This window comes from Ixodes scapularis, unplaced genomic scaffold (genome assembly GCF_016920785.2).
Source record: "Ixodes scapularis isolate PalLabHiFi unplaced genomic scaffold, ASM1692078v2 PGA_scaffold9__187_contigs__length_104089568, whole genome shotgun sequence".
NCBI classification, from domain to species: Eukaryota; Metazoa; Arthropoda; class Arachnida; order Ixodida; family Ixodidae; genus Ixodes; species Ixodes scapularis.
The window spans coordinates 48,185,982-48,211,478 of record NW_024609884.1 but is presented as its reverse complement, the minus strand read 5'-3'; the positions used below and the strand labels follow the sequence as shown (position 1 = coordinate 48,211,478).

The window sequence follows — 25,497 nt, the reverse complement described above, 5'->3', positions numbered from 1 at the left end:
GGTTCTCGAGTACACACACAGTTCGGCAAAACTTATACATTGATAGTATTTATAGCATAAAATGAGAAGGGGCTCTTCCGCACATTCAGTTTGCTTAGTTAGTAAACTATAGAAATTGAGACTGTCTTAAACATTGTCATATGAGATTAACAAACATATATAGGACATTTTAAAAGTTTTTTGTGAGTTAATAGACCACTTGTGAGAAAAAACATTTCAAAGCGACGGCCCACCAAGCACGACAATAAGCGTGCATGAATTTTTTCTTTCTGGGTGGTTTCATCTCAAATCACACAAGAAAAAACATTGGGTCTTCAAAAAATTCTTGAAAAAATATGTTATGGGCAACTCTTCATTAGAACAAAATCGAAAATGTTTTTGAATAAAAAAAAAATTTATTCTCAAGTTATTAATTTTTAATTGACCGAAGGCAGATGCTGAGTTTTTGGCGATTATCAGAGGTCGCACATTTGAGAATCTTGCTAAGCTCATGTATTGGCTTCACAGCAATCAAACTTTTTTTACATGTTTTACACTTTAGGTACAAGTTCTTAATAACAACTAAAATTTTTTTCTCCATATTTCATAAAATTAAATTGTCAAACCTAGTCCCTTTGACAAATATTTGACGAACTTGCCAAAACGTTGAACGAAACTTTCGTTTCGTTCAACGTTTTGGCATCAACAGCACATCAAACAAAAGCTTAAAACATGATCTATTTCTGAAAAATATAATGGGTATTGTCAATTAGGTGTAATGCAGTGAAACAAACCTCTGAAGAAAAGAGGAATCGCTCAAAGAATGATATTCAAAGTAAATTTTCTAAAATCCCATTTTTAATATTCTTTTAATTTGTTTTTGTATGGAAACTTTTTAACATAATCTTTAAATGTTGATAAAAATTAGAGTGCATATTTTGTTTTTGATGTAACGCCATGCGTTTAAAAACATGACATTTTCCACTCTGCTAAGCACGACAATCTGGATCGTTCGTGATTGTTTTGCACGGCTATATATCGGTATGCATCTGACCTATTGTATTTATGTGTTTGTAGCAGAACTGACACGTCACCAATGTGTTGTTTCTATGAGTTTCATGCAGAACATAACTTGGTATAAGCAAACACAACATACACGTCCTGCGTGTTTTGGCAACCTTACTCTACACATCTCCACATATCTACACACAAAAAAAAATCCTCATACCATCTTCATATTTTACCTCGTTATAAGCATTACTATTTTAGTAGTAATCTAATTGGATTGTTTTAAGTAGTGAGGTTTCATGTTGATTATAAGAATTCAAAAAATGATTATGCTTTCGGTTACATGACGCTAAAAGAGGCTGCATTATCAGGAAGAGAAACGGCTTAGAGTCTACCCCCCTGCACCCTATTCTCAACGGATTTGTGCGCGTCTAACCGACGTATTTGTAGCGTATAGCGGGATTCACAACACCTCACTCTGGCGACGCTTCGAGGTCGACGCCTTTGAGCGCACCTTGGTGACCTTCCCCTCTCAATCTCCCCGAGGAGAGCGCCTGCTACACCTTGACAGTTGCTTAGAATACGATGCATGTGGGTAGGCCTTTACATTCATTTTGTTTTGCATCACAGTATTATCCCGCTGTCCCTTTGCCGAGGTCATTTGCTGGCCGATGCCTGGGCCACCGACAGCCCCCAATGGATACTGCCCAAACAAAGTTCCTTTCTCATGTCGCAACAGCTACGAGTCACTGAGAGGTGGCTGACAGCTAAAGCAAACACACAGAGAGGGATAGAAGCGGTGTTGTAGATCTACCAAATAAGAGTTGGCTGGTCCGTCGAGCCGGTGAAGTTACAACCTTTATAATCCTCTAATGGCGGGCCTACCCGTTGGTGTTGTGGCGACTTTCCATTTTACCTCCCTATCCCTTTTCTCCCCCTCCTTATCTCCCAATTGGCAATGACCTTGTGGCCATTCTGGATGGAATAACATTACGCGGTTTTCTCTCTCCTCAAAGCATTATATCTCTCCACGTGTTGAGTTGGTCATGCTGGCAGTGGCCTTCTGCCAACTCAAAGCCAGAAACATACCGCCTTTTTCCTTTTCTCAAAGCTCAGTCACGCGTCAGCTGAGCTGGTCATTTTTGGCACCGAAGAAGGAACGATGGCAGGCACCTTCAAAAAATGTAGACTGTTTTGCCCTGATTATGCCAGAAGACACAAAAGTAAAATAGAATACCAGCGCAATTTCTGCAAAGTGTCCGATCTGGACTTCGAATTGCTGAGCAGCTACTTCCAACAAAACAAGCAGCATCTATCAACAGAGACGACAGCATTTGCAAGAACTGCTTTGCACAGTTCAAGAGCAACCTGCAAGACTTCGTCTAGGAGCAGGGGAGACTTTCATATCTTTTTATCTCTGGAGGTAAAAACATGTCTTTTCAAATGCACTGCTTAATACGACAAAACCATATATGTTAATTATATTTTATTGCATATAAAAGAACACATAAAAAGCTTTTCATTTAAAGAATTGGAAAAAAATAAGAACACATTTTTCCGAAATGACGTTAAATTTTGTATTTCTAGCATTTCTTCTCAAGTTTACATTGTTGTTGCTTCCTTATAAACTACACCTAAATTAACATTATAATTTTTAGATTTGTTTAAAAACAAGCTTTCATTTGACATGTTTCTTGTGCCCTATATAATTGTACATCGAAAGCTAGCTTGATTCAAACTTGGCCTATTACTGTCAAAGATGCAAGATTCAAAATTTATATTAAAAAAAAAAAAAAAAGGCTGCTAGAGAATTTTAACGCTTCTATACAAAGTCTTAAAACAGTAAAAAAATTAAAAAAGTGTTTGTGGAAAAAAGAATCTAAAAGTTTCGAGACTTCAAATGGTTTCACTCATGAAAACTGCAAAATGGCAAGACGTTCCTCTGCCCTTTCGAAGCCCAAAACTCAAGAACAAAAAATGTTCCGTAGTTTTAATTTGCAGTTTCGTTCTAGACACACATTTCCCACCAACATATATCTTTTTCAGAAGTTTTTGAGGACTAATCATTTCTTCTTGCATAATTTAAGATGAAATCACTCATATGCATCCCTTGTGGTACATAACCACTAATAGAGTGGTAATGGGCCACCTTGAGAACTACGACATACTTACGAGACTGAATAGTGGACAATTTTACGAACACCTTCGTCTGATCATGTTCTTCGTTCGGCAGCAAAACATTTGAAATGATGCCGGGGGAGGATTACGGATGTCTACGGCAGTACTGGACATACTCGCTGATACTAGTTTCCATAAAAATAAACTAATGAAGAGACTAATGCATGGAGGCACAGTGAAAAAACAGGTCGATGACCTGACTAACAACGTGCTGAATTGCAGAGAACAGATATACTTGCAAGCTTAGTGCTCTCTGTTCAGTTTTCGAGGACACCAACGTTTTATGAAAATTGCCGACTGGGAAAGCCCCCGTAATGACGCATAGAATGAAAAAGAAAGCGACATAGTCTCCATTGGTTTCTTAAAGAAATTAAGCACACGAGAGATGTTTCAATGGTCCATCCTAGGCCAAGTAAGAAATTATTTTAACTATCGACCCTGCGAAAGTATTCATTAGCAGCATTTTACAATGTTGAACTTAGGAAACTATTTGTTATACGGACATTTCCTTACAACATATTGAGAATATGGGATAAGGGTCAAACCCATCATTTTGCTAAATAGAATTAAATGGCGCAAGAAAATTGACCTCCAGCAAGCTTGGCTCAAGTCAAATCCCAGGTGCCACTTCATGAATTTGAGTAGACATATATGTATTTGTTTGAACAGATACGCTTTTTACTTTCAGCGGCATCGAGAGTAAATTCGGCACCGATAACACTGCACTCGAGTGATTGCCATGCAGATGGCTTCTTTTCAACGTCACATACTGCGTGCCTCAGGTGCTTTTGTCAGGCACTCACAAGCTGTGACACATTTTTCAGCCGGGGAGCCCAACTCTTTGTGTCCAAATAAATTATTTGAATTGGATACTATCTTAAGAAAATTGAATGACTACAGACATGAGACCGGGCAGCGCTATGTATAGTTTCTTTAAATTCATAAATAAACAGACCAAGCGAATGTTTATGTCGCAAAACTGATTCCCCACAGAAACAAAAGCAACTGTTCTGGATTTGCTATGAAGGTAGAGCACTATGCTTTCAAGAAACACACAGTGACTCCTTGCTTTAACTATATGTATTTGCCTTCTTTAAAATCATAAATGTGTGCACCTTGCGCTGCTTCTCATTGCATCACTACCACTTGAGCAAGTTTGCGCTGTCTTAAATAACTGGCCTCTCAACCCTCGTGTGACTCAATGTGCGCCAAAGCTAATGCTAATTCCTTTCCTCACATGTATCCGGTACGCCGATGGTGAAATAGTCAAAACGTGTTATAAAATCAAGTGTACAAGTTGTGCACATAATGATGACATGCAGTTAGGAAGTAAAAATGAGCATAAGACGACACTTCACAAAGCAAGGCGAAAAACTGCAGTAAAACGCGTTGAAAAACATGAATACAACGCCTTCGCCAAGGTGCGGAGAGGAGCGACGAGTTGAAGCCACCTTATGGCGCCGCAGCCGCATCACATGATCCCTAGATGACAGCGCCCACGCGACGGAGGGTGAAAAGGTCTATAAAGTGTGCTTTTGCTTCTATTTCAAGAATCAATTTGTTGCTGCTTCTGTGGCTTACAATTCACACTACAAACCATTAGAGCTCGAACAAAAATGTCATAAAATCCTCGTTTCCAGAATTGAACACCCATATATTGACATGAACAATGATTCCTTGAGGACACTCATGTTTAGCACCTTGGTGGCAGAAAGATGAGCCTTCTAAAAGCTCAACGGGCTTCTAAACCAAGCTCAGAAGCTGCAAATTATTTTGAACTGTGGCCTCAAACTCACGAGCCAGGTAAGTTTACACGAGTCAGTTAAAATCTCCATGAGCAAAAACAAACCAACAAGTGAGGCCATAACAGGGGTCCTGAAGTCAAGCTCTGCTATTACTTCATTAGACAAAGGCAACTTTGTTTGTTTCCAATTAAAGAGGAATTATTTTCCATTACTTACAACAACCTTTGTTTTGATTCTGGTTTTCAGAACAGGTAAAAGAAATGGAACAACTGTTTCAGTTCTCATTTTCATAGAAGGCTAAATGGCATAAGTTGGTATTACTACAGTACTTACCTTATGCAAGTTGTAGCCAGACTCATAAATAATGGGTGGCAGCAGAACAAGAAAGAACATGGTTGGACTAAATGCTTCTTCTTTCTAGAACAATACAAGAGGGTTTTAAAAGTTACTACTGCTCACACTCAAAAACCTTCCCTTCAGAAAAAAAAAAAAAAGAAAGGATGAAAACGAACTGCTTTTTTAAAGTAATTCTACATTTGAAGGTGAAAACGATCCTTGAAAGATTTTCAATCATACTGATAACAATGAGCAATGGACAAAAGAAAAAGTGCCCCAAACATTTTTTACTAAATATATTACAGAAGCTTTTGATCAATATGAAATATACAATTTTGAGCACAAGTAATTTGGATAAATACGGATAAATGAAAGGTCAGGGCAGATTATCCGTGTTACCTGCCAGTTTCCAAGATGCTGGCTCGAGATCAATTTCAATACAAGACCTATTAAGGCACCTGAAAAAGACATATAGTAGAGTAAATGTCATATCATGCCAAACATTCCATCTGAAATGATTTAAGTTAAACTCACCAATGAGTACCACCACCACACTTTCAGGCAGGAACTCAAAGTTGGCTTGAATTAGGAAGTGAATCATCAGAATGCAGACAGCTGAAATGTACAGGAGCTTTTTAGTTAAACAGCCACTGGGTTTGTTCGCAAAACATTGCCACTGAAGCCAAATGTCTTGGATTAGTCTAAAAAACAACCCATTAACTTTTTTTTTTTGCAGCGGATTACATTACATTGTTTGGTTTGTATATAGAGAAAGGAAATAATGGATGGATGGATGGATGTTAATGGCTATTCCCTTTGTAACGGGCGGTAGCTTGCGCCACCTAGCCTAAAAAGGTGATAAGAGCAGGGTTGCCTTTTAACCTGTAAAGCACATCTCATCAGTACAATCACTGAAGAAGCAATACATTATCTAAAGCTAATACAGTGAGGGAGCACCAAGAAGGTAGCATCCCACATAAAATTCAAAATGTTTCAAGCAAACTTTCTTCTAACAAACTGAGAAATCGCCTGCTTTTGACCGTACCCTGTAATTTGACAATCCAGCCTACTGGTGTAGAGCCTGTGCTGATCCAAAGTTAGGAGGGCACGGCACACAAACCTATAACGCTGAGCGCAAAGAAGATGGTCATGCTAGAGTGGTGCTCTTCCTCCGCAGAATCCTTCTGTGGAAGAACTGGATCGGCAGGAGGCGGCGGCGCCGCCGATGTGGTCGATGATGAACCGACATCTGTGGTTCCGTTGCTGGTTCCTTCTGTCGCATTAGACGTAGTCTGCAAACTGGATTTGGAACCCATCAAGTATTACATATATGATACCTAGTTTTGTGTCATATAATGAGCAGTCTTGGGCAGTAACTAGCAGTTACTAGTAACATGCTACCGGTAACTAGTTACTTTATTTGGCAACTTGTAACTGTAATACATTACTGTTTGGTAGAAATAACCTGTAACTATGACCGGGCTACTATTTCCTGGAAGTAACTGTAAAGAGTAAAGTTGTTAAAGTTACTTTTCAGATTTCGGCTTGAAATTGTTCCAAGCACGACCACCAAATCGTCTCACAACTCGTGAGAGATGGCATGGCACTCAAAGTAATCTAAACACTGAAGCGAGAGTGTAAAAAAAAAAAATTTTGAGTGATATTGCTTGGCCAAGCTGGTCACGCTAACCGGGGGAATGGGGACGATCATGTCCCTACACGTGTAAGGTATATCGCCCACAGCGCACGAATATGGAACAAAGCACAGCATCCTTAAAGCGTTTCTCTTTTCTTCATCCGACTGAGGTAGCAGATGCTTTTCGTGAAGGAGTTTTTTTGTAATTGTCACCAAGACACTCATTGCTTAGGGCAGAAATGATTTGCCAAACCTTGTCTTTTTGCCACTAAGCACACATTGCTCTTTAATTTTAATCATCCAACTCCCAGAGGCGCTTTTGCAAGCTTCGACTTCCAGCCCTATTCCCCCACCCCAGATGCTTTCCCTTTTTTTAGAAACCAATTACCGGCCTAACCTCTTCTTCTGTATGTCACGCAGTTGTTGTTACTCATTTCTTTACTTTCCGAGTTTCGTCACTTGAGAAAGAGCATTTGCTTGAAACATCTTCTGTGCCATTCTGCCTTTTGTGTGCAAATATGCAAGATTTTTATTACTTCCGTTCTATTTCTCCTCACCAGAGAAATCCGAAATTATGATTAACTGATTGTAAACTCGCATTACATTTGGATATAGTACATTGTCACAGGTGTAACCTTAAGATGGACAAGCTTATTTTCCCGTTTTTCATGGATTCTGGATCAACTGGCGTCGGCTGGTTTACCATTGTGAAGAATTAAAGTTGCTCATAATTTTGCCAAGGAACTAACTAGAAATGCTCTATCGACGTCTAGTCATGCAGTATTTACCCAAATACTGCTCAAATATTATCCCATTCAGGGTTCTATTATGGTAAAAATGAAACTAGAAAGAACCAACCATGCAAATACTCACTATTGGAAAAACCCAGGTTTCTCAAAAAGCAAGATTCATTATTGCAAAGAACATAATGTTTCATCAAGAACCTACACAAAGGCACATTAACAGAGGTACCGTTTGGAAATTCTTAGTCATTTTTGTAAACTAACGAAAATAGTGGCGGCATTACTTTTTTGTGAAAACCGTCTGTAATTGTAACAAGTTACCCATTCAATTTTGTAACTGTACCTGTAGCCCAGATACTTTTCTTCCTTAGTAACTGAACCTGTAACAGTTACGTTTTAGCAGTAATGTGCCCATGACTGGATGAAAGTCATAAACTATAAATACTGAACATTTTGATGGTCAACTATAGTCTGTGCGAGGTTAAAGGCCGGCCCGCAAGCAGAGAGAAGAAACCCGACCCTCACTTTCCTTCTCGCCACTGTGAAAGGAGGAAATCGCCTCTCGTTTCCTCCTCGCCGTTTTCCGATTTTTTTTGTATTTTTTTTTGCCAGCTGCCTGTTTTTTTTTTTTTTGTTTTTTTTTACAAGTTTGGGGTGGAGGAAATGAAAGCTTCAAGGATTTGAAAAGATTATCCAGAAGCCAGCCGGCACACCTGCGACAAGGACCTGAACCAACCGAGTAGCTGTTTTGAGCGAGCTTGGCACTTGCTCTTCCCAACGAGTTGCATTGGCTCTTTTTTAGCATTGGTTTGGAAGACGACTCTTTGCTGTTGTGAGAGCACAAATGCCTTGTTCTGCTCAAAGAAGTAGTCATTGAAGCATCAATTTTAATATAAATATCTGATTTGGCATCTTTTGTTGTTTACGCGTATTCATGGCGACAACGGGAAGTACGAGCGGCGTTTTCTGTATATCAGGGATGGCGCTCCATAGACCAGTGGTTCTGAATCGTCATGGTTCGTAAACCGGCAGAGGTGACAGAGGATCCCATCCGCAGTGGGTCTAGCACTTTTCGGTGTAGAGCGTTTTGCTGTAGGGCATTTCGGTGCGGACTTTTTGGTGCACAGACATTTCAGTGTACGGACTTTTTGCTGCAAAGACTTTTCGGTGTGGGACTTTTTGGTGAGCGGATATTTCGGTGCACGGACATTTTGATGCATGGACATTCGACGCTATGGTTTGCTCGCCAGTATCTCTTTTCCAACGTACGCAGACACGCTTCACATCGTGTTTGCGCGTTGAGTTGATAGAAATAGTCTCCTCTATAAGGTGCTGACTTTATTATTGGTCCTGCGTGTAGGAAACGACCCAAACAGCAAGACGTTTGAAGTTGTTTGTGTATTCAGAACAATTTTGAATACCTTCAAATGCGCCTCCTCCGCGTAATCGTATAGCTCCGATTCTTAATAATAAATTGTGATGACCTCGCACGACAAAAAAAAATACAAAAAACAATGTAATTATTACTTGTAACTCATTAGGGAATAAAGTAGGCGTGTGCGGGTACAAAATAAGTGTAATCAAATCAAATATCGATTTGAATCAAGTAAACAAGCCGAATTTGGTGAATGCTAAATCTATATTATTTGGTATCAAATGTTTGCTCATTCTCGTACGAAAACAAAACAAAACAGTGACCACAGATCATACACAGAGTATGATCTGTGGTCAACGTCTCCTTCCATGCCGTAATGATGTCGCCGGACGTAAAGAACTGCCTTACAATCGTGCTTATACAGGGCGATTTTTTTTAACGACTGGACATTTTTCTAAAAAAGACGTCAGAGTTACGCAATTGCGGTTTGTGCCTCATCTATAGTCACCAAACACCAAATCATTCATTTTTAAAGAGATGTAGTGGACGTGAAGTGGCTCACGGCGTCCTAAAAAGCCTAATTCGGACGCGAATCGTGTTACCGCAATCTTTTCGGCCACCGCACTCCTCGCCCCTTCTACAGTGGCGTTGTAACAGCGATGCGCATGATTTGTCGCTTTAGCTTCATGGCTTTAGGCTGTGCTACGCGGAGATGGAGCCCACATAAAATCAGAACTATATTTTCGCGCCCAAATTAGGAGGACGCCGTATAATAGTGTACGCGCGCTACATCTTTTTAAGAATGGACGGTTTGGTGGCTTGCGATTATGGCCAACAACTTTCTAAATACAAGATGCCGTTTTCTTTTCTAATTAAAAGGTTAAGTAGCGAATTTTAGGCAATCGGTCGGTTTTAGTTGCGTTCGTTATTGAACCTAATCCTCGCCTGGCCGTACAGCTCACCTACACAAACCGCAATGGCGCTAATTTTCACTGGACAATTTGGTGGCTTTCGATTACGCCCAACAACTTTATAAATCAACTATCCCGTTTTCTTTTATAATCAAAAAGTTTATTAACAAATGTTAGGTAATCAGTCGGTTTTTGTTGCGTTCTTTCTTGAACCCAATCTTCGCCTGGCCGTTTAGCTCACATCCACAAAATGTTAATTTCCACGTTTTTTTCTAATATCTAGTAGGTGAAAAAAAAAAATAAAATAAACGTTGTATGTAAAATAAAGGGCAGTTATTTTCTGATATAAATAAACCGTGGGGCACGCGTCTTGCATGCATCTTTTTTTTTTTTTTTTTTCCGGCCTATGAAAACAAATCCCGGGACATTCGAAATTGAGTTTATGATGGGGCGGGCGCTTTATCACGGGGTATTTTGTCATGTTTCATAAGCTTTATTACTAGTCAGAGGGAAGCCACGCGAGCCGCATCACGTTGCAAACAGCTAATTCGGGTGTTTCTCAAGCAGCTCTAGAACTTTCCAATTGACATTTTGGTTCTTAATACATCTAAAAAAGTTTGGTACTTAGTCCTAAACATTTAATTTATTAGGCATAATTAAAAATACTGCAACTCTCGCAAGACGTCTACCCAAAAGATAAAGTTGGCTTAATTCATTGGCGTAAAGTGGCTGCGTCTTTCATTTTTATGCTTGGTCTTTAAAGATTCGTGAAAAGCATTCGCGACCTTATCTGGCAAGGCGCGTACGCGGACAGCGCAGCCTCCTCGGCAAGTTGTTCCCTCATCGAAGACGACAATGAATAAAAGGTGCGATAAAAATCTTAATGCCTGAAAAAAGCGCAAGTTTAAAATAATTCTAAGGGTGTCAGTTGATTTTATTTCTACTATATTCAAATTTCAACACTCGTCGCGGGAAGCATGAAAGGAAGCACTGCACTCTTGGCGCAAACCAGTGCCCAGTCAACGGCTCTACACTCAAACACGCATCACCACCCGACCTGTTTGAAAAATAAATAATTTTCAGTACTTTTGGTAGAAAAGGCGAATTTTCTACTGAGCGTGATATTTTGTGGACCCAAAAGTCCTGCAGCCGGGGCCGGTAGTTCATAGCTTCAGGAAGACGAAGAACGACGGATGCATTATTTCCCGCGGAAGTACTGTTTTGAATTTGGATTCCACATAAAATTGTATATGCACAAATTGTGGCACGATACCGAACTTGCTTGATTACTTTTCTTTTAAAGACAACATAACCAGGCATAATCTACAGATATTGCAGAATTCATTTTAATTGGCGTACAGCGCGAAAGACAAGTATGGACATAAAGAACACAATAGAGCTCTGCATCTCTACTGCATTTCTTTCCGTACTTGTGGACAGTTAGTCCGCATGACTATATTCAAAAACTGCCAAATTGTTTAAGCCTACCACTTTTTATAATTTTTTTCGTAGATTAATTGTGGCGAATCTTGGCTGGGTTCGGGTAAAGATGTCGCACGTGTTCAAGGACACATTTCGGCATGATTTCCCGCTTGGTGACGACGTTGAGCTGACCGCTGTTCCACTCCTTTTCTAAGTAGGCGGGGAACGCCAGACGCCTAAATTATCCAAGCAGCCCCAAAACTTGCGGTAGTACACCTTCCGAACTCCTGGTTTTTTTTGGAGATGGCCTTCGCCCACCCTGACAAAGCCCCAAACAATTATGTAAGGGCTGCAGAGGATATCTGGGCATCCCGTTTCTTCATCAGCGAACAAATGCGAACAGAAGAGAATGAAAACTTCGTAATACCTGGTGTCTTTTAATAAATGGCATAATATTGCTAGTGGCATAATATTGCTAGTTGCACTATTTTACGCGAAGCAAATTGTGATTTTGCGGTTCTATCTCCGTGTTTCCCGTTCTCTTTGCTGATACGCAAGATATTTGTCGGGTGTCAAGTTTTCAGTTACATTTGTCGACAGAAACTAAATGCACGTTTGGCCACGAAGAAATTTTTTTCAAAGGCTGAAGATAGATGAAATATACCATAAACCGTTTAAGTTTTTATGGAAGTTTGTTTTTACTCTTCTTAGTAGCTTCAACGAGGCGGCTGTCACTCTAGAAAACACCTGTAGTACGAACCTATATATTATGCCCCAGAAATGGTCAGACTGGGTCCCTCTGACTGCAATATCTTTGACTTGTAATTACTCATAAATATTACTTTGTACAAAAAACAAAAAAAAACAACAAAAAAAAAAAAAAAAAAAAAAAAACGCAATAGTGATATAATCACTCTTCAGTGTGCCGTTTTTAGAACGACAAATTTTCAACTCTCTGGGTAGAGCTCAAAGTTCGGATAAAAATACCCATCTTTTTTCCTTCTGCTGTGATGTTCAAGTTCCGTTCACTCGAGATAAATATGCGGTGGTGTAGCGTGTGTGGCCGCATGCGAAAGTATCTGGATGTAAAATAACCTGTTGTTGGGCTAGTTGGTGTTGACTATCTGAGTGTGTTTTAGAACTGCAGAAAAAGAGCAAAAAAGAAAAGAAGAAGAAAAGCGAACCAGCCCGAACCCTTCCGAGCTCATATCCAGCCTGCCTAACTAATCCCTGGTTTTTGGGATTGAAGCAGAGAACCTTGAAGGGTTACAGAGATTTTGTCGGGGGGCCGGTAAGCCCATTAGCACTCGTGCGAGAAGGCCGTAAAAAGCGAGGAGGAAAATGGAGGAGGAAAGGGGAGGAGGAAAAAAAGAAAAGAGGGGGAATCTTCTGCCACGCTGAAGAAAATTTTGAGCCCCCGCCTTTAAGAATAGACCCCTTTCGAAATGCTGCCCTCTGTTGGCAGCTGTGCAATCCGTGCACCAATGGCAGACTAAAAACTCAACCTCACGGGCACACTGGGAAAAAAACACACCCACATAAAAAAGGTGATGAGCTCAATGACAATGCACTTTTGAGGCTGCTTGATGGCTCGTTGCTGGCTGGTAGTGTTGGCCCCCCCTACGATCTTATCGAATGACTTGCACAATGCAGTGGTTCTGCCATAGTGCAGTGGTTCCAATAATGGGCACGTGAAAAGGGTCAACAGTAAGACGAGCTCCTCCCCTTTCCACTTTAGCGGAGTGAACTATGGAGAGCAGAAAATTATAAATTTTAGCAAGCAGACAGCTTTGCGGGAAGGGCTTGTCCTGCTGTTGTAAGCCTGCAACAAACTACAGTGCTGCGACTGCCAGAAAAAAGAAAAAAGCAAGTGTGAACCGAATTAAAAGGCTAAAGCACCCTTGCCACATCATTGGTTATCTGGAAGGTAAAGTTTGTTCGTACAAAGTAAATACTGGAAGCTTGCAAATCAGTATTCAGTCCACGGTACTTGTACCATGAAGTGAATGGGAAAATAAAAGTAAGAAAGGTACATATCGTTTCACCAGCTGTAAAACTGCGTGCAAAACAAAAATAAAAGGATAAAAAAAAAAGTAGCAGCTGCGCAGTTTTGTTTGGTACTGTCGTCCTGTCGTCCTAGTACGAAATTACTGCACCATACAGAGGTAACTGCAGGTGCTGCGTCGGGCCCAAAACAGCGCGTGAATGGCTAATGAAAGTCGACGTACAGGGCGACAGAAAGAAACAAAACGCTCGCGAATAAAGTTTTGCCGGCACTTGTCAGAAGCACGACCGGTCGTGGTCCGAGGTTATCTTACTCTTATTCAATCGGACTTTCACGATAATTACAGCGTTTACAAGACATTTCATTTATGAGGTAATTTTATGCAGCTGCGCAAAGAATATCGATGAAAGAAGGAAAAAAAAGTCAGAAAAGCTGCTGACACCCCTTTCCTTTTTTTTTAACGGATATTGCGTCGCATGCATGCAGAGAAGATCGCCTTACATGTTCTTTTCTGACGTCGGGCTAGACGAGGAATTGGGCTTGACGGTGTTGGTAGCAGCCGGAGTGGAACTGATCGAAGCGTGGACTTTGTTGCTTGAAGGCGCACTATTTGCAGAGAGTACGATCGAAATAAAAGCGGCACTCAATGCTACGTGCAGTATGCTTGCCATTCTGGAGGGAAGGTAGCTTGGACGGACGGCCGCTTTGCTTAGATGTGGTCAGTCACCGACACATATCGAACCACCTCGCTGCAACTGAGGCGTTATTCAACCCATATTTTCGGAACTTCGCCGTGCCACCCGTGAATTCAGGACAGCTCGGCCGAAGCGCGACCGTGAGCAGAAACTTTTCCAGGCAGAGGCAGCGACAACTGCCGGTGTAGGACGCCGATTTCACTACCCCTCCTATTCTCCATGCCCCATAGAGATCATACATACTAACTCTAGAGGAAAAGGTCCGCCATTTTCCCATACATTATGGCTGCCGCAAGCAGGGGGGGTAGAGGTGGGTGAGGAGGAGTGGCAAATCCTGTGCGCCGACATCCGGGGTCCCGAGTGAACGATCGCAAAAGAGAGGACAGAACACAAGAGAAAGAAAGCAACGTTGCCATGGTAAACGCGAAGAGTGAAAACTCTCAGCAATATAAACAGTGATAATTTAACGTTGTAAACTAAGATATGAGCTATTCTAACGCTTATAAAAAGCAATAAAGTCATTACGCTGCATTAACTTCCCTTCTGTCGAAATCTCGGAAATATGGTGGTTGCGCAGTTTCGTATTCCTCAACCGCGCCCAGCCGCGCCCCACCGGCGAAGCCGGGTATATGGTTTAGTTTAGCGTTAACGCGAGGCCGTACATCTGCGCGCTATGCAAAAAGAAAGCTTCGAAAGGAACGCGAATATCTTTCCACCGGTAAGTTCGTGGATTGTTGAAGTTCACGAAACTGCTCTGATGATGTAACCGTGTTTGGGACCCCGAGGGTCTGCCTGCATGATCCGCCGCTGGCGCCGCTGGCGGCAGCCAGAATGTATGGGAAAATGGCGGACCTTTTCCTCTAGAGTTAGTATGTATGATCTCTATGGCCGGAAGCGGCGGATCATGCAGGCAGACCCTCGGGGTCTGCCTGCCTCGGGGTTCCAAAACCCTGTTAGGGACCTCGAGGCAGACCCTCGGGGTCCCAAACATGGTTCGCCGACTAAATCAACTGTCGGCTAGCATTGTTGACGTTTGCTTTAAAAAGACATAATCCGAGTTTAACTAAAACTTTAACAGTTATTTTTATTAATAAAGTTATTAGGGAATCATTAATGTAGATTTTGCTACTAATATATACTTTTTAATTTATTTTAGTCGTTTATAAAAAAAAATGCCGTTTCAATAATTTCAATTTATTCGAAGCGTAACCAAGGTTACGGTTAGCAACACTGGAATTCGCTGCTTCTCGCGCTGCTGCTCGCGCTCGCAATCTCGCGCCATTTGTTCTGCCAAATACCGCCATTTGCCGCTTGCAGTGAGCTCAATGGCCAGCTTAACCGTAAATAAAGACATCTTTTACCGGCGAATGCGAAGATTATACGCAGCTTGGCGGGTATGGAACGAGTGCTTATTGCTTTCTTTCTATTCAAACTAGAACTGCACGCTCTTAGCGTTCTGTTTTTACCGAAACTCGCTATGGTTACCTGATCGCTTTGTCGCAGTGGTTACGACGACACTGGTTTATTCGAGGGAAGCTCAAATGTTGTCGGGTGTCAGTAGAAGGCTGTGATACCTTGCCTGGACACGCACCCTTGAACTTAGGGGTGTATTGAAGTACGGGAAGGAATAAATCTAAGAGAAGTTGACTTCCGCGTTGTTACTCGCAAACACGTGCCGTTGCGATTCAAAAAGAACAGTTCAATGTTCAAATTTAACTGGTTCGGGACGTGCGACGAATGTTTCTTGGTGGTACCATGTCGCTCAGTATTGTTTCAGGTATTGCTTGTTGCGCCTGGTTTCTTATGAACCTTGGTCAAGCCACGGAAGTTCGCGTACGTAACGATATTAGCAAAGTATTTTATCAGGATGTGAAGCTCTGCTAGTCACTTCGGCATGTAGGCTCGAACCTTCAACGGAACGTCGCGGCAGTGTGTGTCAGAATCGGTTGCTGTTGATGTTGTCGAAGCCTTCTACTACAAAGCAGTAACAGTAGATTTTGTGTACAATTTTGTAAGTGCTGCAGCAAAGCGTTCGGAATACTGATAACCGTGCACGCACGCACCTGACTACTTAATTTCAGAAACCGGACCAAAACTATGGCCCCTTCGCGAAGATGGACGCTTTGGTTTCAGCCGTGGGAGTGGATGAAGATGTTGTCTACAGCAAGTCAACTGCAATACAGGTTGGGGCCTCCTGTGGGTTTCCTTTTGTTTTAGAGCACAGCTGAGCAGTTTATATGCAGCTGCTATCTTTGATGTGAGATATAAAACTATAAAAGTTTTAAGCTGGAAACTGGGGCTTTTCCTTTCTGCATGTGCTAGAAAATGTTGTGCCATGCTTATACCTCTGCCATGTGCAGCCAATCTGTCCAAATCTTGTAAAGGATGGGTATAACGTACTGTCGTGTCCTTCCTGCTGTCTGTTCTTTTACACATGTTTGATGCAACAACACATTGCCCATCTCTTCTGGGATTGCCTTATGTAGTTTGCATGCTTGAGGTGCCCGAGTGGTCATAGGTGTGGCACCTTGTACGAGGAATTGTTGTCATGCTGAACTACTTGTTGCACAAAATACTGTCGGAACGTGGTTCCTTGTGTGACGAGTCATTTTATTTCACAGACTGGTGTTTGTTCAATTTTATTCATTAGATTGTGAAGTGCCTCAGGTAGTAAGTTAGCATCAACATAATTTGTGCTAGAAGTAAAATAAGTGCAGCGACATATGTTCCCATACCTTCTGTGCAGCGTAAATGAAACATACAGATAAGTGTACCCTGTATCAAATGTGGAAACCACATGCACAAGTGTGTCACCTTGGCAAAGAACTCTTTTAGCACATGACCTCATGCAACAAGCGTCCTTTCCATAGCTACACACTCGTGCCTTTGAATTTCACAATGTAGTGTGAAACTCGTGAAACCAAATATGTTTTTTTTTTTTTAATAGGAACATAACCATCTTGGTAGCTTTCATTAACATGACACATTCACTGGCTAGTATATCAGGGGATTGAATCTGTTTGTTTATTGAACTTATGGAGACCATACAAATACCTTATACTGAGAAGCACATGTCATTCCAAAATTCCTAAGTGCACTGACTGTAGAGTGCTGGCATGCTCTTTGAGAATTTGAAGGTATCCTGGTTTACATCTCAATATTTGTTTGCAAGACAAATAATGTCGAGCTGGACCATCTCCAACTCTTGCAGTGCCTGCCAATCCTTAGGCATCCCAGAAAAACCCATAGGTTGGGCAGACAGTAGTCTTATCTCTCTGTGTTCTGTTGTATCTTTGGTATGTTGTGCTCATTCGGATTCCCAGCTCAAAAAAAGGAGTGGCGGTCATGGCCACTAAACACTAACAGGCTACTCAGTTATTTTTTCCTAGCAGTATTTATTTTCTCCATATCCAATAAATGCAAACCTCATTTTCTGCTTATGGTGTACCCTGCCTGGTGCAGTGGCATTGGAGCCTTGCAATGAGTTTTCATGAATTTCATACCCTATTGACTAGTGCTGCCAAAGACGAGAGGCCTGTTCAGGCCTGTTCATGTCAGTCAGTACCAACCACCCCCAGGGTGGGTTCAGGAATCTGATTACTGCCCTTAAGCACATGGATTACATTGGGAATATGCTAGTCCCCTAAGCATATTCTTAATCTTCTAAGGCTTTTTTTCTTAAATGAATGACTTGCAAATTTAAACATGAGTGGATTGGAACTTCCTTCATCACGCAAAAACACTGATCTTTTTTTTAGCCAGTGCTTTTGTTTAAAGCAAGGTGGACAGTGTTCCCATGGGAACACGGTTGGCTTTGCGGCCAGTGTTCCTGTGACAGATGGCCCCCTTCGCTTGGTGTTGCTATGTTCAACTGACCTCAGACGAGAAGGCAGGCGCCGCCAGTTGTCTTGTGGCGAGTTCTCGATGACGACTGGACTGGTTCCCGTATTGTCCTTTATTTGGCCTGCTAATCTTGGGTTGTTTCAAAACAAAGAACACTAGTAGCCTAACTGCAGGGATGGGCAAAATACATGCAAATATGTATTGAAATACAAATACAAAATACTTCATCAAAAATGTATTTAGTTACAAATCTAATTACATTTCCAAAAAAGCATTTAAGTACAAGATACAAGTACAACCAAATGTATTTGGTCTCCTCCAAATACTTTTCCAAATACATTTTTCAAAATTTGCGTCAGCGACTTCAGGGCACCTGCGACGGGTTTCTGGGTATTTCATTTTAATTTTGCATTGCACACTCGGGAGTTAGTGTGCGAGGCTCTAGTAACGTAACAGAAATGTAATCACAAAAAAATTTAATCAGCTTGGACGTAATAGGTAAAAAAAGTACAGAGCTTCAAGCAGCTTTTTTTGTCCATCACATTTTTGGTATAGACCAACAAAGAACCGAGACGACCAAGACGTGCAGCACTAGCTAGAGAATTTTTTATTGTTGCAGCTCGCATCAGTAACGAAAATCTGGACGACCCGCACATTTAGAATGTTCCAGGCAAAAATAAGGATGGAAATCAGGCTGGAAAGCATTACAAGTTGTCACGGGCACTTATTTAGCCAGCCTGCCTGTGAATGTCGATTTCGTCACTATTCTTGCCCTGGACTAGCAACGTAATCACAAAGTCACTAAACGCTTGTGCTTGATTGAGAGGCACTGCATTCGGCACAGAACATAGTTTTCTTCTTGCTCCCTACAGTGCCTTTAAAATAAAGCCGGAGGAGAAAAAGAAAAAAGCCCCATGGCCGAATAAAGGATGGAGACTATATTATACAACCACATGCATAAAAACAAGAATTATCGTGACAATAAATTTGAGGGATGTATTTTCGCCCACAAAGTTGTATTTAATTACAATTGTATTTGAAATACCCATGTTTTAGTATTTAAATACACACGTCAAATACTTTACCCAATTTGTTATTAGATACAAATGCAAAATACACAAAGTATTTGAAATACATATTTCAAATACTTGTATTTGAAGTACTGCCCATCCCTGCCTAACTGTATGCTCTTGTTTGGTTAGGTTTGTATTGTTGTCTGTACTGACTTGGTTTCACCTGTTCTTGGGACGGTCCCAGACCTGGCTCTTCGGCTACGAGTTGACGGACACCATCATGGTGCTCTGCGAGAACGCCATCTACTTTCTGGCGAGCAAGAAGAAAGTAGAGTTCCTCAAGCAGGTGGAGTCTGGCAAGGAGAATGAGGGCCAGGTGCCGCCGATCACCCTGCTTGTAAGGGACAAGGTATGTGTGACCCTCTTGGCTTGGCTTCCGTTGGAACTTGGCCCCTTCTGAACAAGGTTTTCGGCAATCATTTCTTGGAGGACATGTTGTGATATGTTGGTTCTGGGAACTGGTTGCAATTATAGGAGTGTTCATGCTCAGTTCAAAATTGTTCACTTTTGAATATGTGCCATCCATCTCAGCTTGGCTGTGATTCCTCATTTGTAGCTCATCCTTCACCATTCTATGGCTAGAAAAAGTTTATTCATATTTATAGCTTCCAGGATGCAGCTGCCTTTAAAGTTAAATGTAATCTGGTCGTTACCATTATCTGGGAGGAAAATTACAATATCTGAGGAAAGAAAGAGTTGTTGACACGGCGTTGATACTTGGCGTCTTTCAGGCTGACAAGGATCAGGCCAACTTTGAGAAGCTTACTGATGCCATCAAGAAGAGCAAGAATGTAAGCCTTCCTTTATGATTTTTGACACCGTGGAACAAGGGCGAAAACTAGAATTTTGTTGGATGTTTTTGTTTCATATTTGTCGATGGAACTCTTAAGTGTATGTTTACATACTTTATTGTACTCATGCCATGCAGTGTGTCCCATGTGACAAACCTTACCGTTCTGGTTCTGACATAAGAGTCAAAAATGCTTTCGGTTCCAGTGTGTATAGAACTAGTGGCATGTCTATAACAGCCTAAGCCCTTTAATAGGCTGTCTGCCACTAGGGCAAACCTGTGTACTACATTTATGTAATCTTCTTGATAGAGCATGATGAGTGGCAGTCGAAACACTGTCTTGGTTTGAGTGTTTTTGATGTTTCAAAGTTGAATGCCAGGCTGTTGGGAAGCTTCGCTAATCTCTCTAACCGAGAATTGGTCTATGACTGTTATCATTGAAGTGTAGCGCTCACCATGCTTCTTCATTAAAGAGATATATATGAAAAAGTCGTGAATTGGCAACAGTTTTGGTTGTATGTGTTACCTAATTTTATAAAAAAACATTAAAGTGCTGGACTAAACCTTTGGAGAAGAATGCTTGGCATGACTTGGTGTACTGGAAAACACATTTGCTGCATTAACAACTAGAGTCCAGAACTTGGCAGCCCCATACTCAATAACCACATTGTGATGACATTCTGGCAACCTTACATAGATATTTTGTGAAGTAGTCTGGCAATACCATTAATTGTGTGTAAACTTGTTTTTTGGGCTGTTGCATCACAGTACTGATTTCCCATTGTGTACTTCATGCTTGTTTGCACCAATGAGTGTAGGCTGTCTTGTTTTGCCTGTGAAGCATGAAAAGGTACTGAACTCAAAGGTCAATTCAGCTTGGCCAAGAAAATCTGTCTGGGGCAGGATGTGGCAGTCATATCATTATAGCCCCATTGGTATATGCTTTATCATGTGCTGGCTAAAAATCCTAAAGATAGAGCCCCTGGCGGCCATGGCTGTGTGCGCGCGACTGCTGAGCGCGTGCTGATGGCGAGCTTCTACAGTATTTTGTTACGTGCATCCACACCATCAAGATTGTCGGTCTTGGCAACCTATTAATGCGAGCTCGTTCTGTGCATGTGCACTAAACAGCACCCACAAATATGGCGTCCAGTGAATACTCTCTATAAACAGGGAGCTTGTTCAGTATGTGTGTCTATGCTGGCTCGCACAGCTAAGTTTGGCAAGTGATGTTGCAGGGCAAGACTGTGGGGGAGTTCAGCAAGGACAAGTTTCCCGGGGAGTTCATGGACGCCTGGCGGTCTGTCATCTCCGCCGAAAAATTTGACTCTGTAGGTTCAAAGGTTCCTGTCCGATTAGCGTTTTTTTAGTGCCAGGACATCCCTTGGATGCTGGCTGCATGTGATGGAGGGTCCCCGTAGGCACAAGCCCCCGCTCATTCTCTCAGGTGGACGTGAGTGCCGCTGTCGCCTATGTGATGGCCCCCAAGGAAGAGCAGGAGCTGGTGCTCACCAAGAAGGCCTGCCAGGTGACAGTGGACGTGTACGCCAAGTACCTGCGTGACCAGATCATGGAGATCATAGACGCCGATAAGGTGAGCTCCCGCCGCCCGCCACTCTGCTGCAACACTTTTGGCCAGTAGGTTCAGGGCTGCCACCTAACTTTAATTATTTAGGGTGGCAGGAATGTAATGCCCTAAGTTTTGATGGAGTTAGTGAAACTGTTATAGACATGCGCATTACAGGACCATTCTCACCAGCTTGTTTGTTCTGTCTAAATCGTGGGTCCTCAAACTAGACTCCTAAGAACCCAGGGGTTCCCCAGAGTACCCTCAGGTGTTCCACAAGCTCCCAAATTTCCTCGACCGTCCCTGTCCCTAGCTAAAATGTTTCTTTATAGAGCTGCTCAGTAATGTATATAGCTCAGAGCCATACACTCCCTAGCAGCTGTGTTCCTGCTTACAAGGACCTGTAGGCTTCTGCATTGCTTCGCTGCATCAGTGCCGAATCCGGGAAGGGTTCCTTGGCTGTCTATCAAGGCAGATAGTGGTTCTTCGAGATTTAAACGTTTAAGAAGCCCCGGTTTAAATAAAACCGACCGTGCTAGGTGACACTTTTTTTTAGAGGGAAATCACTAGAACTCACAAGAATCTGGGGTTCCAGTTTGTACAATTGCGAGTGACCCTGACCACGCAATCTGGACGGCTGTGTTAGGTGTGTACAGACCATCATGGAGGCAGGGAGCTTCGACCTGAGGCCACCAGAGGTGCGGGCCACAAAGATGACCAAAACAGCTATTGGCGCCAAGTCAACTCTCCTTTTCGTCCAATAACGTCTCTTGATTTTGGTCATCGTTGGGGGCGTGCCCCTCCATACTTCTGGCTTCACCTCTGGTGGCCTCTTGTTGCCTCCAGAAGCTTACTGCCTCCATGGAGCATTGACTGGTAGTGGCACATCTGGATCTCCCGCAGAAAGTGAAGCATTCCAAGCTGGCTGAAGGCGTCGACCAGGCCTTCTCGGACAAGAAGTACTTGGTGGGCGTAGATCCGTCCCAAGTAGACTCGTGCTTTCCGGCCATCATTCAGTCCGGTGGAAATTACAACCTGAAGTTCAGCGTGGTCAGGTAACGATTGTTCTTTCTGCTGATTGGGCAATTAGCATTGCTTTGTTTCTGTGCTTTGGACCGAGTGGCCCCGTTATTTCTTGTAATGTGAAAGTGATGTTTGCATTATTCTAACCTAGGGTTATGCAGCGATCGTGAATCCAGTGGCACGTCCCCTTTCACTGACTGGATGGATGTCTCTTGCAGCGACAAGAACACTCTCCACTTTGGCGCCATCACGTGTGCTCTAGGAGCTCGCTACAAATCATACTGCTCCAATGTGGTGCGTACGCTCTTGGTAAATCCGACGCAAGAGCAGCAGGACCTCTACAACTTTCTGGTGGAGCTTGAAGAAGAGGTTGTCTTAGACAAGCTCAGGGATGGTGTCAAGCTCTGCGACGTCTTTGCAGCAGCTGTGGCCCGTGTTGCCAAGGACCACAGCGAGCTTACAGACAAGATGACCAAGAACGTCGGGTATGTTTCGAACCATTGCTTTGCTCTTGTGGGAATTCTGCTTAGTATTATTTGATCTGTTTATTATGCTGGTTATGGCAAGCATTTATCTTTGCGACGTAAAAGCAAAGGGAAATCAATGAGAGCAGCAAATCAACAGTCCAATACAAACTTCATGCCGCCATGTTGGGTATGTTAGAGTGAGAGATGGCATTAGTGTATGGCTAAACTAGGCTGGAACGATTGTTGCTCTTGGAAGGTTGGTTTTAGACAGATTGTACACAACTAGATGGATTTGCAGAGCCACGCTAGAAAGGTCATTATTGTTCTGAATTACCAAAAGCCCACTGTAGCTTGGTCTTTCCAGTTTTGCCACCGGCATCGAATTTCGAGAAAGCTCCCTGGTCATCCAGTCGAAAACGACGGCCGTTGCCAGGAAAGGTCAGTGGTACGAGCGCAGTGACCCTGACAAAGGGATAAGCAATATAAATACTAATTTTTTGCTGTATTCCCTCTTTTCAATTTGGTCAGGCATGGTGTTCAACATTAACATTGGCTTCTCGGGACTTCAGTGCAAGGGTGCAACCGACGAAAATGCCAAGACTTATGCCCTCTTTGTTGGTGACACAGTCCTAGTCAATGAGGTGGGTCACTTTGCCGCACTTGGTTTCAATCTCTATGTGACTTCATACGCTTGGAACCTCGCAGCTAAGCTCATTGAGGCCGGCATTGTAACATAATTCACCGTCTTGGTAAGAGTTGGTAGTATGAGGATGTCACCTTATTTCGTGCCTCAGTAGTCATTTATAGTGTGTTTATTTGTCTTATAAAAATTAAAGTAATCCAGGAGTGTGCAAGGATTCTTTGATAAGGGGCGGTAGTGAGCTTGTATGCAAAAAGATGCCAGTGAATCATAGGCATAGACTTTGGGGGGGGGCATCGGGGCTTGTGGGGCCCGGGCCGTGATCCTCACCGAGACGCTGTTTACGTGCCATGTAATGAGCTTCTATAGTAGTGGCATGTAAACAAAATAACGTCCTCGTTGCCTTTATTGACAAAATACTTGGGAAATGGGATCCCAGCATGCTTTCGTTAGCTTCAATCTCCAGTTATAGCAAAAAGGTAACATGCCCCCCCCCCCCCCCCCCCCCCCCCGGAGAACTTCTCAGCGTGCCCCCCTCGGAAAAATGGAAAGTCTATGCCGCTGCAGTGAATAGTGGTGTCCTGGCTACGCTCAAGAAACTCTCGAAAGAAAAAAATAAAGGAACTCTTCCGAGATGATTTCTATCGTGCCAAAACGGTCCGCACTTCGCATTGGCAGGACTACCTTTTCATTCCTTTAGTGATTATTATGAGCGTTTTTTAAGTTTCAGATGGTTATTGAAATGCTTTGAAACTTGGTGGGAACTGTGTTAAAGGCTGGCATACTTTGCATTTTTTCCGCTTTAGCTTGCATGTTCTTTTCTTTAGCCTTCTGCCCCAAGGGTTAGATCTCTTTCAGTAAGAAATCACTTGAAGGCGTGTCCAGTGATAGAAGTGCTGCGCCAGTTGCATCATGAAAGTCTGCTACATCTTGCTCCAAAATGCCACTTTTGCTAAGAATTGCGCCAAACCTGCGCTGAGATGGGCTTAAAGCAAAAAAATATTTAATTTTGGTTGATCCTAGTATTCAAAGAAGTAGAAGGAAAGAAAAATTTTACACATGAATTTCACAGCCTTCAGTGATGTGATTGCTGCGCCAAACTGCGCCAAGGGGCTAACCCTGCTACATCCTGCTACATTTTGCAATCATTCATCCGGCCCCCCCTCCCCCCTTGCGTGGTTTTTCCTGCCGTATCTCGTTTCGCGCTCTCATTTTCTCGCGTCTTTTTAAAAAAGAAAAAATTCAACGATAGGCGCAGGCGTGTGCAGACGCTCCGACGGTAGCCTGCTGGGTACTAGCCATGCCGTCATGCTACGAAACGAAACCACGTATTTGTGCGGCAGGAGTTGCTTTGTGAGCTGAAGCACTCGCTCTTCAAATAAACGGTCGTGGAAAAACTATAGGAACCGTGCGCATCTAATTCAAGCCCCGACCAGGGCGCCTCTAGCGGCAAACGGGTCCATTGCATTGGGGAGCTTCTGCCAGTCGCTGCGTTGGTTGTGCGCTGAAGTGGGTTAGCGCTGTAATTTCTGAGATGGCTATTCCGCACCAAGAAAGCCGCAACAATTGCTGCGTGGTCGGCTGCAACAGTACGTCGAAGATCGCGCACGGCACGTGGTACTACATCGTCCCTTCGAAGCCGTACGAGGCGGAGTACTGCGCAATCTGGGTGTGTCTTGTGCGTCCATACAGGTTAGTGGCGTTTCTTACCTTCCAGTTCGCGCTTTGTTTAAGCTGCTGACAAATAATATAATTAACTTTTTTTCTATTCTGGCGACGATGGAACAGCATTGACACCGACGGCAAACTCTAAAATATGCAGCAAATACTTCACCGGAATCGAGAAGCGGAATGCGGTCGCCCACCTAAGCCTACCCTTGGATGTTTCCATCAGCCTACGGTAGGAATTGCGGAACGGCGTGAAAGAAATCGCCCAGTTATTGTCCAAGCTGATTCAGAAATAAATGTACATAATTACCACAGTCCACTCAACGCCCACTACATGTTTTGCGGGCGCGCTTAATTTTGTTAGCGGAGTATGGCGCTCCGTGACATCCACTT

General features: G+C 42.7%; 2 protein-coding genes across 2 annotated transcripts in view; one reads left to right on the top strand and one right to left on the bottom strand.

The window, feature by feature from the left end:
• Positions 1-14,245, bottom strand: part of LOC8029339 (sodium/hydrogen exchanger 8) — a 29,616-nt gene extending 15,371 nt beyond the window's left edge. Inside the window, exons 1-5 of the mRNA XM_029978527.4 lie at positions 13,840-14,245; positions 6,367-6,545; positions 5,781-5,861; positions 5,646-5,704; positions 5,244-5,327 (exon numbers count right to left, since the gene is read on the bottom strand). Of these exons, the coding sequence (XP_029834387.1) occupies positions 5,244-5,327; positions 5,646-5,704; positions 5,781-5,861; positions 6,367-6,545; positions 13,840-14,009 (573 nt within the window). The 5' untranslated portion in view covers positions 14,010-14,245. The remainder of the gene's footprint in view (positions 1-5,243; positions 5,328-5,645; positions 5,705-5,780; positions 5,862-6,366; positions 6,546-13,839) is intronic.
• Positions 14,246-15,250: 1,005 nt separating this feature from the next.
• The window catches only part of LOC8029338 (FACT complex subunit SPT16), a 35,352-nt gene continuing 25,105 nt past the window's right edge, over positions 15,251-25,497 (top strand). Inside the window, exons 1-10 of the mRNA XM_029978523.4 lie at positions 15,251-15,427; positions 16,115-16,216; positions 19,134-19,298; positions 19,681-19,740; positions 20,978-21,070; positions 21,187-21,333; positions 22,210-22,361; positions 22,548-22,814; positions 23,161-23,234; positions 23,325-23,437. Coding sequence (XP_029834383.1) covers positions 15,359-15,427; positions 16,115-16,216; positions 19,134-19,298; positions 19,681-19,740; positions 20,978-21,070; positions 21,187-21,333; positions 22,210-22,361; positions 22,548-22,814; positions 23,161-23,234; positions 23,325-23,437 — 1,242 coding nt within the window. The 5' untranslated portion in view covers positions 15,251-15,358. The remainder of the gene's footprint in view (positions 15,428-16,114; positions 16,217-19,133; positions 19,299-19,680; positions 19,741-20,977; positions 21,071-21,186; positions 21,334-22,209; positions 22,362-22,547; positions 22,815-23,160; positions 23,235-23,324; positions 23,438-25,497) is intronic.